The sequence below is a fragment of the Pinus tabuliformis genome, chromosome 3_1, assembly GCF_031772625.1.
Source record: "Pinus tabuliformis cultivar Carrire ecotype Pingquan chromosome 3_1, CPIR1, whole genome shotgun sequence".
NCBI lineage: Eukaryota > Viridiplantae > Streptophyta > Pinopsida > Pinales > Pinaceae > Pinus > Pinus tabuliformis.
The window spans coordinates 922,910,727-922,924,945 of NC_142301.1; the positions used below are offsets into that span (position 1 = coordinate 922,910,727).

The following is a 14,219-nucleotide window of genomic DNA, read 5'->3' on the forward strand; positions in this document are numbered from 1 at the left end:
AATCACTCATTAAATTTGGGCATAAAGCATTTGGGTTCATGCCATTACCTCACTTGCCCCGTGAGATTTGAGGGTTTGATGGAGACGCATAAAATTTCCATCGAGAGAGAAAGGAGAGGAGATGGGGAGGGAGGTGAGAGAAGAGGGGAGGCAGATTGAGAGAGGAAGAAAAGCCTACATGAGAGAAAAAGGAGAGGGAGGAAGAAAAGCCTACCTAAACCCTAAAAAATACAATTTTATTTTTATTTTTCATAATTTTCTTTGGCCACCTTGATAAGCCTATATACCTCCTGATGCTACACAAACATAAACAAAAACAGCGTAATACTAAGATGGAAACCTTAAAACATAATAATTCAAAATACTCCGACGTTAACGCCTCTCAGAAGACTACAAGGCTCAAATCCTATAGTAGGATGGTAGCTTTAAAACATAAGTTGACACCTATAGGAGCATGATATATTTAGAGATAATATGGAAATGTTCTGGTGGCAGTGGCATGAAGTTCACTTAGAAATAAAATTTTATGACTGTCCTATGATAACTGGAAACATTAAAACACAATTATTTATGCTGAGAGTTTTAAAAGAAGATTACTAACCATTGTAGTTCCAGTTGTTTAAATATATCTAATAACATTATAGGAGTTGAGGAATCAGACGCCCATTATCTGGACATTGAGGTTTGCATAAAAGGATGATAAAGGTTGTGCAGGCAGCCATGTACATTTCATAGTTTTAACCACCAAAAGTAAGGTGATAATCATTTTAAAAGATCTGGCTTATTTAGTTTGATAGTGCATGTACTCATTGAATATACCACAACGAAAAATGATTTTGTTCACTTATTCATCTCTTTCATTGTACAATATATTTTTAACGGAGTTGTTTATAGAGCGATTTATTGGACTTTCCGGTGCCGGAATTCGGCAGGAAAAATTAAGGTGAAAGCTTGATTTGTGTTATTTAAATTTGTTTTTTGACTCTATATATGGATTCAGCACCCTAAAAAACTCCTAGGGCACTTGATTGCGTGGGAGTTACCCATCAAACTTGTGATTTCAGTAAATTCCTGCCAGATTTTAGAGAAATTAGACCGGAAAAACCCACAAAAAAAGCTTCCAAAAAATCGCACTAAAAACAACTCGATTTTTAACAGAGCTAATCCCATATCTCAAAAACTAGAGAACATTTTTGTTGTAAAACTTCAAACATAAAATATTGTGCCGAGAATTGTTTTCGAATATTGTTTGCACAAGAAACCACGCTGACCAGGATGGTGTGTGGTTACTTCCACATGCTTGCAAAAGAAACACAGTTACATTAAACAACTAATGAAATAAAGCCAAAACAAATCAAATATTCAAACACATTATAGGCGTTGGGCAATTAGACGCCCCTCTGGAAATTGAGGCCTTTGCATAAAAGGATGATAGAGGTTGTGCAGGCAACCACGTACATTTCGAAGTATTGCTCTGTTTAACGAACAGTAGTCAAGAGTGAATATATAAGACGATAACCATTATAAAGTATTTCCGGCTTATTTAGTTTGACTATGCATGTATGCAGTCAATGCACCGAGAAAAAAAATGATTGTGTTCGGTTATTCACCACCATTTATTGCACAACATATGTTTTAGTAGGGTTATTTGAATTCGAGTAATTATTAATTATCTATTTACCAGTCGCAATAAGTTGAATTTTTAATTCATTATAGTTAACCTCTGAATACATACCGAAGCCTCAATGATAAGTCCATATCTCAAAAAATGAAGAGAATATTGTTATTGTAAATCTTCAGACAGAGAAGCCACATTGTGCTGAACTTAAAATTCGGCTTTTGTTGCACAAGAAACCACGAAAACCAGAATGGGTGTGGTGTACTGCGTGCAAACTTGCAAGAGATGCACAGCTATATTACACAACTAATGAAATAAATGATGGTTGTAGAGTACAAAGTCCACTAAGAAAATTGTACACCCTGAATAAGCCAAAAGCTGCAAACCTCAAACCTCAAATCTCTCGGAGCAATAATGACCACTGACCACAAGATCAGTTGTCCATCTAACATCACTGTGATGAATTCGGAAGTGAAAAGCTATGAGTTTGAGTTGAGAATAAATGCTGTCATTTCAAAAGAGCTTCAAGAGCTTCAAAGAAAAGAGGAGCCATATCTGGATTCGGAGTCTTGATTGCACATTTCACGCCCGGACGCCCAACCATTACAGTTATCTCTATTAATATCGGGATATTACGTGGCAGCTTTGCAGAAAAATAAATAACCTCTTGATTGGTATCCCTCAATGGACGCTTGGCAATGAAAAACATGTTAGCTCCAGTCAATTTCTCAAGTGTAGCATCCATATTACTTATGAAGCTGTTCGGTAGGTCCTTGACAATCTCGTGAGAGTCGGGTAGTGATTTCCATGTCTGCACGCCAAAAAAATTGCATAACAATAATCATGTTATAAAGAACTTGCACAAATAACACTCGTTTTTAGATTTCTTTATATAATGCAGAACTAATAGTAAGTTAACGAAACCAAGCATCGTAAACTTGATCAAGTGCTCTTTTGTGAACCAACCAACAAGTAAAAACTTATGCAAAGGCAACAATACGTTACCATCTAGGTCTAGATGCCACCCCTCAGAGAACATAAGCTACTTACCAATGACTAATGCAGATACCTATGCTAATTCCAGTTAGCACTAATAATAAACATGCCTAGCAATTTAAGTTTCACACGTGCAAGCAGAAATTGACTATAACTCTAATTGAACATCAAGCAGAAATTGACTATAACTCTAATTGAACATCAATAACTATTGCCTCCATTTTGCTTCTCATGCACATCAACATAGCCTGCATAGGCTAGTTTATTTTCTCAGCCTAATCATCCAAGAATAATTGTCATTATTAAATTTAGTAGATTACCAAATGCCTGTGAAAAGACTACAAAAATGCCCGCTATAATTCTTGAACTGACACTCACAGTAGAGCTAACTATATCCACCCTTCCCCTATCTTGCACAGTTCAATTTAATCATGCTAGGGTACTAGGAGAAAAAGAAACAGAATCTAGATAAGTAGTTTGAGATTCTCTTTCTAGAATCAGTAGCATGAGTGAACCTTCTACATGCTTTCTATTTGTTTTAATTTGCTCTCACTGCTTATAATAACCTTGTGCGTGGCCACGTTACTATAATGTAGATTAATTGTTACTGCCTTAAGAAAGCAGCTACGATAGCAACCCCGTTCTCTCCTTAGCTTGGACCTGAATTCTTCAAACAATACGGCATCTTCCTATATTTATAACTGAGCTACCCACTACGACAAAGTTGGATGGGGGCTTGTGTCCCACAATAAGCTGTGATTAATTGTTCTCAATTCACTTAATCCTCACATACATTACCCTCACAACTGCTGGCAAATTTTGGTCATAGATGGGATATTTGCATTATGTCATACTTTTGTCACTGTCATTTCTAGTCATTCAAATGAAAAATGTTTTTACAGCAGAAAACATGAGAAGGGCATATTCCTAACTTCCTGATGATATCCTTAACCAAGCTTACTTTCTCTCATGAAAGTTGTGTTTGAAGACTATAGTTTGGTACAAATAGGTCAATGAGTTCCATTTAACAAAAGTGTAAACCCTTAAAGATAGTAGTATGTGACCAGTATCATAGATATAAAACCCTCGGTGTCCACTTAAAAATACATCACAATTTAACATGGAAAGGTATTTTAAGGGAAAATTTACATAAAAACAAATCAATGAAAAAAAAATTAAGGAACAGGTGATCAATACAAAAGCTTAGAAGTTAGAACCTAGCATTCATTATTACCTCCAGAAACGTTGCACGCTCCATCCTGCCATCCTCAGTGAAGAAAACTTCAAATGGAATATTATCATTAAAATACCAGACAGGTTGTTGATTATTTTTGACAGCCACCTGCAAGAGAGTGTTTGCTGGTCCAGGAGATATGCTTTGAAACAATACCATTGGCAGCAGTGTGTGCTGTGAGCTCCCAGGCTGCAATAGTGGCACCTAATTTACCAGGAACACAACTCAGAAAAAGGACCCAAAATACATGTTCAGCTACATCCTATTAAACTAGCAATACTTACAGTAAATGGAACTAATATTTCAACTCTTTTCACATTTAATGTGCTGTACCTGTAGAGGTCCAGCAGCTGCAAGACCGAATGTATTCTTGTTAAACTGTATCATAAACCCATCCAAAGGTGTCAAAGAGTTATTCTCAAACTTCAAGCTGTAAAAAATTTGACCATCACGCCGTATAAGCTGCCCATTGATCTGAAGGCCTTGACCTGCTGATGCTGCAAGTAAAACAGGTAATGGAGGCCTGTGCAAAGCATTAACCAAAAGTCACAAATTGCCTTAATCGGGTTGACTCTTATCATGGTAAATGGAATTCACATCTAACAGAAATAAAGCTAATTTTTTCCATTTGTTCTTTACAAAATGAAATGGAATACACTAATCTATTACTCACCCAGAGCCTGCCACTGGCTGATCTACAGGGACAAGTGCATTGTCTAAACCTATCAAATCACCAAGAAGATCTGGGACAGGAGCTGGAGCTGGAGTTGCTGCTGTGGGTACTGCTTTTGATGGAACATTGGGAACATTGTTTGGACCTCGGGCAGGCGAAGCATTGATTTCTGCCTCAGTGGCCGATAATTCTGAGGGGCCTGCATCAAGCCCATCAGGAAATTCTTCCTCATCTTCTGGCCGCTGTACTGTTGGCTTAACACGGCTTACAAAAGAATCAGGAGGTTTATGATATACAGAAGCAAGAGTCGCAATATTTGCAAGAAGTTCATCAAGAAGTGATGGATCAAGCTGATTTGAGTCATCACTAATAACTGGTTTCTCAGCCAATACAACATCCTTTGCTGCCTGCATTCCAAGAAAAGAGAAATATGTTTTCAGTAGCTCTGAATGTGGCCAATAAAATACAACAATCCTTTATTTGATTAAAAAAGAGTTGATACTTATTCCAGAATTGGAAACTTTGGATTCTATACCTCTGGATCAGTTGAAAGAAGACGCCAGTAAATGTATGCGCGATCACGTAGATCTGGATTGTCAGTTTCTTGGGTGGCATTGTTAAGTACAACCTGACATAAACAGTAAGCCACAAGAAATTTAGAATGAATAGTTATTGCTACACAGGCCAAGTTTACTTAAAGTTTGCAACATTAATCATTTGATGTTTAATATGTTCATAACTAATAAACATCTATACAGGTGTTCTGAAAATCTACCATAGGAAGTCAAGTAGTAGGACAAACCTAGGAAATTATAATATACATTCTACAAAATACAGTAGCTAGCATTTTTTTAGTACAAATATTTAATTTGTTTCCAAGAAAACAAGCATAATTTTACAGAAATGTTCTTCCTGACACTTACAACACGTGGTCAGCTACTAACTAAGATACATAGGGGTTCGCATCAAACACAACCCTACACAATTAACCAAATGGAACATGATCATCCAGTCATCCATTGTATGCGCACTTATCACATCATCCGGTAAAGTCGTGTCACCAACTCCCAAACCTCAAATATGATAACCTATATACTAGCACCACCTTTTTATCATTAATACAACCTATTGTCACTCAAATTGTACAGACACCGCGACAACGACTCAGGTCGGGGGCTCTCTCCTTGATCCCCAACCTCTCCGTTCTAGCTATCTCCCAACAGCAGACTATGGGGAAGAGACCCTATGGAAATGAAATGATGGAGGACAAGTTGAGAACCAACTAGTCCGGGAGACACAGTTGAGTGGCCTACACTTGGTTAAATCTAGCAAGATTTAAGGATTAGATTTATATTTTGAGATCTGTGCCTTATGGAGTCAACACTCTTGCTTTATAAAATTGAAACCAAGTATCAGATGGACAATTGCTGCTTTGATGCTTTATTATCCTATATGAAATGCAATTCCTAAGACTTATGTGAAATGCAAAGATCTTGGTTAATTTTACTTAAATGCCTAATCTACTTGTGACCTTCCCTTAACTATTTTGAAGTTGGGCTCCAAGGTAGGTTGTGGGAAAGAGGCCAACAGGAAGCAAACAAGGGCTTGATTAAGGATACCTTCTGTTAGGCTCCTACCACCCGATGCCTCCGGCACTGCAGAGACTGTGGCTCTAACGACTACAAAGTCCCTCAAGTTAGATGAGAAGGGTTGTCCTAGATATCTATCAACCAAGCTTATGCATGGAGGTAAGTTTTTAGATGCAAGACTAGCTTAAAATGAAATGCAAGGTGAAATTAGAGAATAATTGTTAAGACAAGATTGTTAATGTTTTAAGTACTTTAATTATGATCAATCTTTGAGTTATATCGATAAGTACTTATTAAAGAAATTCAAGATATAATCTCAATCACAAGAATAAATGTCAATCTGCCAAACCAAAGATACAATTACCCAACAATTCGAAATGAGATGCTAATGACAAGTATCTAACAGAGATGCAATTCTTCAAGAAATTGTTTGCCAATATTCAAGCCCAACTTTAGATGTCAAATGTGGATTATCAATTAGCTAAAATCTGCAATATGCTTTAACCAAATGGCAAAAAGGTAAACCAGACCACTTATCTTCTTTCAATAATCGTCCAATTTGCTCAAAGTAATGTACTAGTGACAATTATTCCAAAGAAGCAATAAGTTATGTAAATGCTCTTAGTCTACTTTAAACACAATATGTCAATGATGCAAATAAAAAATTGCTTATTCACTCAAGATCATGACACTGTTAGATATTAGATTCAGAGCCTAAATGCCAATGAAAGAGCAATGAAACAAGGGGACTGTGTTACCCAATATTCAACAACTTATTTGTTATCCAATGCTTATAACCTTATGAGCAGATGAGAGCACCTGAAGCTAGTAATCCAATTCAGATTTTAAACAATATAAATACATTACTTCAGGACAGCAGTAAACTACTTCTGTTTCAGTGACAGGAAAGCAGCAAATAGTTTTAGGCAGTGTTTTTAAAACCGTTTTCAAAAACCAGTTACCGGTCAAACCGGCCGGTTAGCAAGGCTGCCGGTCCGAACCGGCCAAAAAACCCGGTTTGACTTGGCATTTCACCTTTTTTTGGCCCTAACCGGTGAAAACCGGCCGGTTTAGGACAGAACCGGCCGGTTTAGGACGGAACCGGCCGGTTTTAGGCACGCCCACCGTAAAGTTTAAAAATCATATTTTTCACTTTGTTTCAGGGGTTTTGGGGGGAAACTAAGGTGTTTCAACCCTAACAATGTTAGCAATTAATGGTAATGTTAAATTCTTAAAGTAAAAGTGACATTTCCTTTAATTTTCATTTTCATCCTTTTACTTAAATTTTTAACATTACCATGAAATGACTCAGGATGTTTGAGAGTGGTTTCGACCTCATTGGATTTCATATGGAGAAACTAGAATTTTAGGTTTCACTCAAAATTCAGCAAACTTAATGGTTTTCAGGATTTCATGGTTTGGGGCTAAACAATAAATGCAATCGGAGTTCCAAATGATGAGCAAAACTCCTGATCTAGATGCCATTGTGTTGGACAATATTGATCCAACATCAGAATGGGTGGAGGAGACTGAAAAACCTGTGTTTGAGGCTGATTTTGATATCGACATGGCTTTAGCAGGGGATGATGGAGATTATGTGGTGGCATCAAAACTAGGATCAATAGCGGCATCAAGGAAAGGAAAAGAACCAATGGAAGGCACTAGTCATGCAGGTCGACAAACTCGTGCTTCCATTAGGTCCACTTCTATTGTCATTGGTGGCATTGATAGTGAGGTTGCAGATCAGGCTGAGGCATCCTCAGACTCTGAACCAGATGATGTCTATGTAGCTCCTGATGATGATCCAGTGTCTAGTAGTGGTGATGAACTTGATGATTGATCATGTGTACACTGTAGACTTGTAGTAGGTCAATGGCCTCATAGCTTGCCGCATTGTTTTTGGACTTTATAGGCCATTTAGAGCCTCATTTCTTATGTATTTTGCTATTTTGTCGATGATATGTATTGTACTCGGTGCCATTTTGATATATTCACCTTTACATGGTATATAAATGAGCAAACTTTGCATATTTTGTCTCTATTGGCTTGGAATCATGGTTTTACATCTAAAAAATAGTTTTGTTTCATTAAAAATTAATTATTTAATGTATTTTTTTAAAACCGGTTCGTTTAGACCAAACCAGTCCCGGTTAGACCGGTTCATTAGGTGGACCGGTCCGGTCACCGGTTCCGGTTTTAAAAACATTGTATGACAGTCATTAAAGGACTTATGTTTAAGACAAATAATACCCAAGGAGTTTAATGACTCTCTAATGTATTAGATGAGTTTAACGCCACTGTATTCAACCACTGTTGTGCAATATTAGTTGACTGAAATAAGAAGGAAAGGATTAGAAAATGCACACCAAAGAGCCCCAAGAGCTTGGAGACACTTGCCAAATCTGTCAAAAAAAATCTCCTGAAGATGGTCCTCCTGCAACACAAATCATTCCCAAATTCTCTGCATATAATGACAATTTAACTCAGGAAAAAATTTTAAGTTACGCCATAGTGATTGAAGGATGACTGGAAGAGGCAATGCTGTGAGGTTTGAGGCAGCGTTGAGAGCTGAAAGGCCTTAGAGGCCACAGGAATGAGGATGAATGGAAAAGAGGGCAACGCAGCCCAGATTAGGGGCTGCGGCAGAGGTAATGAGGGCCTTAGAGGCTGAAGATGGGTGCCGTAAGCGTATGGGAGGTCTGGAAAGGCAACGGAAGGCAGGGAAAGGCCTTACAGCCAAGGAAAAAGAGGGCAGAACAGGCAGCAGAAGGATGGAGTGGCAGGGAAGGAACTGCGGTGGAGGAGAAACGAGAGGAGGGGGGCTTGGAGAGGGTCCCTAGGGGCTGCGTTAGGCAGAAAAGGGAAACAGTGGGCAGAGATGAGGGATGCCGCAGGGAATGGGAAGCCTAGGAGAGCCAGCGGCACGCAAAGGAGGGCAAAAGAAAGGTGCCGCAGGGAAAAGGAAGAGGTAATAGCCCATGGCTAGGGCTTTTTCGGTCCAGTAAGCCCCAAAAAACTCACAAAACCCTTAACCAAAATTTCGAATTTGTTTCAGATTTAAAATTTATTTTCAAATGGCCACAAAATCTTCTTGAATCTTGATGTTTCATCTTGAGCTTGTACGTTGGGCTTGGAGGGAAAAATAGATGGTGGATCTTGCCTTCCTAGGCCTAGATCCACCTTTAGAAACCCTCAAGAAATTTTTCCAAGGACTGGAACCCTTAACAATTCTTCAAATATAGCTTTGAAATCCACCTGCACAAATAAAATTTTAAAAGCCTAGAAACCCAATATATACAAAAATTAAAAAATAGAACCCGAAACCCCAAAAAACATAATCCGCAAACAAGGTTTAGAAGCTAAAATTATTTACAAAATTTATTTTACAAGATTGACAATAAATTTTAGGCTCTAATTAGCAGATCTATATCTTTATTTGCAAAATTAAATTGGAGATAAATGAATAAATAAGATTTTTTTAATTTTGAGCCATGATCCAGCAAAACCAATCGTTAGATAGATCTTCAAAATTTAACACAATAGGCTCTTATGTCTCTGGACTTGGGAGTTGGCTGGTCCAACCAAAGACTTCCTCTCACGCCCAAGATTTGAATCTTGATTAGATCTCTGCACACTTAAGAATAAGTTTTTAGCTTCAAAGGGGCCAAATACACGTAAAAACCCTCAAGATCTAGAGATACCTGCTAGATCTATCACATTAAAACGCTTTTCTAAAACCCAATACCTAATGCAAGATACCTATGCAAATAGATAATCCATTTGATAAATATTTGATCATCTTTTAATTTCCACCGTCGAAATCTTTATTTTTTGAGGAATTTTCGAATTTGTCTTTTAATCCATTTTTTATTAGCTCAAAAATAATTATTTTGAGTTAATTTCCTCAAAAAATTGACTTTGACTTAACAACCAAGACCTAAGGGTCCAATTTTTCTTGAAATTTCCAATATTCCCTTGGTGGGAGACCTCCAAAATTAATTTCTTTGATACCTACCAATTTTTCCACTTGGAGATTTTAATTTCACTAGAATTTTAATTTTGACTCTAATTAATTAAATTTTTGTTTTAGAATTTTAATTTATTTTTGCCTAAAATTTTAATTAATTGACACTTGAGAGGATTAATATTTTTTCCACCCACTAATATTTTAGTCATGGTGTCTAAGTATGGTGGACCATGCACTAAAATATTTTTTTACATAAGATAATTACATTTTAACCCTCAAAGGGGAAACAGCCAATTTTGCGACTCAGTATGATCTAGTAGACCAAGTGATTTGTAATAAAATAATTTAGCCAATTAGCTTAAATTATTCTCAAATCACTTTTACAAAAGACTCTACTAAAACACAAGGTCTCGCCTAAGACCTTGATGATAAATTCCACCCTAGCTTTGAGGTGAAACTTGAGGGAAAAAAATTGTCGATCATCTGTGTTTAAAAACACCGTTGAATCAGTGAGATAAAAAACCTCCTAAGATGAAATTTGTCGCCGAAATATAAGGCTTACCTAGGTTGTTACATACATATATGGTCTTACTAGGATCAGTTACATTACAAACTTGCAAAATGGGTTTACAACTCTGATAGAATGATGACTGATAATGATGAATTCAGGATCATCTGAATGCTCGAGCATGATGGAATCCCTTTGCGAAAAAGTGTACTGCTATAGGGTAGCTGACACGAAGTCGTCAACACAACCCAGGATGAATGTGGCCTAACAAGCAACTATTCGTCTTATCAGACTCAAAAGGTGGGTGTTGGACAGCCTGCAAGCATTTCTGACATAGGATATCTAAGGCAGAGAGGAATGCATGCACCCACAACGATTAACTTTGATTTAACCATGTCAAAGCATGTTATTTCGCTCCAAGTGTGATTGTATAAATAAACCGGCGTTAATAACTTAATATGTAATTATAATAAACAATCAATACATTTTGTATAAAACCAATGATGTGAACATCGTGATTAAATCGTGATTTTTTTTAAAAATCGTGATTTTTTTTAAAAATCGTGTTTTTTTTTTTTAAATCGCCATTTTTTCACCAGAACGATTTAATCACCGCTTTTTTCGAAAAAAATGCCGATCCGATCGTTAAAAATCGTGGGGCCGCAGAACAACGGGTTTTAAACGTGATTTTTTTTTTTTTGCTCATTTTTTTTTCATACAGAGGGTAAGAGTGAGAGCTAAGGAGGAGAATTCATCTACAAAGGGAAAAGAGGACAAAAGTGATGGAATTTAGCATCCCAAGCAAAAAAAAAAATCAAGTTTGGACCAAGTTTCTTCCGCAAAGTGTGGTTTTCAGGTATGGGCATCAAATTTGGCCATTTTTTTCTTGTTTTTCCTTAGGTTTCTATCAACCATTTATTTTCCGTGATTTTTGTTTGGATTTGATTGTGTTTTTTTTTCATTTTTGTTGCATTTAGTGGAGATGGTTTATTTTGGTCAAAAATGCAAAAACTTGGTTGTTAGACTTATTTGTTTAATTTTTTCTTGTGCCCTAGTTTTTTCTATCATTTTGCTTGGGTTTGAATGTGTATTTTTTGTTATTATTGTTGCATTGAGTTGAGGGATTTTTTTGTCAAAAATTCAAAATGTTGTATGTAAATTTTATTTTTATTTTTTTAACTTGCAATTCTTCTTGTGACCTAGATTCAAATTTCAAACTTCATCTTACATTAAAACTCAAGAGTTCAAGAAAGTTACAAACATGCCAAAGAAATTGGACCCTTTCTGGGAATTTGGTGAACCTGATGGAGGGTTTGACAGATCAAATTTGACTTGCAAGTTATGTGGACATCATATGACAGGGGGGTATATAGATTGAAGTATCACCTTGCACAAGTTCCTGGACATGTGGTAGGGCCTTGCACAAATATAAATCTAGAAATCATCCGAAGAGCCCTCAGATCATTGGAAGAAATAAAGCGAACCAAATTGTCCAAATCAGCTTTGAAGAGTCAACTAGCAGGGAGTAGAGTGTCAAGATTAGGAGGTGAACATGAGAGTGGTATTGGTTCTACTTCACCATCAGCGTCTACAACCAACCCTGTAGCTACCTCATCATTTTTTGTTCCTAGAACCACAGCTGGTTTACAACCATCTATCTCTTCAGTTATTGTAAAAATGGAGAAAGAAGAAGCTAACAAGTTGTTGGGCAAGTTTCTTCTTTGGAGTGCTATTCCTTTCAGCGTTGCAAGGAACAATCCATTTTTCTAGCCCGCAGTTGATATTATTGCTATTGTTGGCCCAGAGTACAAAATCCCTTCTTATTATGACTTTAGAGAGCACATTCTTCAAAATGAAAAGGTTGATTGTGTGAAAATTCCTAGATCTAACAATCTCAGGAATCCTACTGCAACCAGTTGAACCTACTTCACCTAGAATGTAAATCACATTCCAAGCTTATTTCAGATTTCTTCTTGAAACATTGAAATAAATTACGAAAGCAGCCTACACCAATTAAATATGATTCTGAAACATAGAAACTGAGCAAGGAAAATAGAAACACATAGGACACTGTTATTTGTGGACAAATGTCCTGGGAAAAACCCAATGCGGGAAAACCGGTGCAGTAGCTCTGAGGGTTTTATTATTATGCATGAGAAATTCTGAGTACAATTCTAGGATGCTCAACTAGCAATCTAATACAGAGAGAAAATTGAACAAAAGACCAGTGAAATGATCTCACCCTGTCACTAGAGAATCAGTCACTGATCCTACTGATCTGGAGGCTCTGCGTCACCCTCTGCATGGTCTCTACGTAGAACTGCGTCACTCCCAGCAGTTTCTGCATCACCCTTTGTGTGGTCTTTACGAAGAACTGCGTCACTCCCAACAATTTCTACGTCACCCCTCCTGGGTATTACGCTACCTCTCCTCTGGATCCTCTGCTGGTTGAGAAATCGACCTTCTGCCTCTCGGACTCACACCCCAGCTTCTGGCAACTGAATTTCGACTTCCCTTAGCAGGAAACTCGACTTCCCCTCAAGGACTGCGTTGCCTCTGTGTCAGCACTGCGTGGGCCAGTGTCAGCCTTCCTCTGGACGTCTTTCTGTTCTCCCTCTGCCTCGTACTCTCCAGAAATTCCTTCTTCCAGATTCTCACTACCCCTCTGCTGCAAGAAATCTCCTCAATCAATTTTTCCTCCTGAGAACTTCTCACTTCAGAAAAATCGATTTCCTTGATCTCTTAGTGTGTTTTCCAAATGACCCTCAAGCCCCTTCCTGTTGGGCAACCAACAGCCTAGATTAAATCTTTAATCAAAGGCTCAGATCGTTTTGGCTTGATTTGTGTCTTTTTCTAGAAGTTTCACCCATGATTAGATTAATACCTAATATTTTAATTTTCCTAAATTTAGACTTAGGAACTCCATTAAAAATATTAATTATTTTAATAAAATCACTTGTGGGTGGAATTTCCCAAAACGCTTTCTGGGTTCTTTGGAATGCATGTGCCCAAGCCTCCCTGCAAAATTTGAGGCTTAGATCACATCCGATGCTACCTCAAATCAACAGATTGCACTAAGAGACTGGAGGAGTTTAGGGCATCATGGGCACACAGAAGAGGCACTGTGATGTCAAATGGTTAAACCAATCAAAAGGGTAAAAGCCTTATTAACTTCTGGTTAATTGTCCCAAGGGCACAATGTTTATGAAATATGTTGATGCATCTGCACATATCAAAGATGCACAGTTATTATGTGATTTGTTGGATGTGTTCATTCAGGGGGTGGGTCCACAACATGTTGTCCAAGTTATAATGGACAATGCTGAAACTTATGTTGTTGCTGGCAAGATACTTATGGAGAGGCATCCTACCTTATTTTGGACACCTTGTGCTGCACACTGCATTGATTTGATGTTGGAGGACATAGGAAAAATCCTTTTTTTCAAGGATATTGTTGAGTCATCAAAAAGCATTACAAAATTGATATATAATCATGCATCTATGCTTCATTTAATGAGAACATTCACCAACAACAAGGAGTTGGTGCGCCCTTCCATTACACGGTTTGCCACTCGTTTCATATCTCTTCAATCCCTCGAGAATTCTATGTGGGATGTGAAGAGAATGTTTCTTT

General features: G+C 37.5%; 1 protein-coding gene across 1 annotated transcript in view; it reads right to left on the reverse strand.

Moving 5' to 3' along the window:
- Positions 1-1,690: 1,690 nt before the first annotated feature.
- Positions 1,691-14,219, reverse strand: part of LOC149190758 (beta-adaptin-like protein B) — a 185,535-nt gene continuing 173,006 nt past the window's right edge. Inside the window, exons 11-15 of the mRNA XM_089412261.1 lie at positions 5,057-5,149; positions 4,522-4,928; positions 4,182-4,371; positions 3,849-4,052; positions 1,691-2,429 (exon numbers count right to left, since the gene is read on the reverse strand). Coding sequence (XP_089268387.1) covers positions 2,127-2,429; positions 3,849-4,052; positions 4,182-4,371; positions 4,522-4,928; positions 5,057-5,149 — 1,197 coding nt within the window. The 3' untranslated portion in view covers positions 1,691-2,126. The remainder of the gene's footprint in view (positions 2,430-3,848; positions 4,053-4,181; positions 4,372-4,521; positions 4,929-5,056; positions 5,150-14,219) is intronic.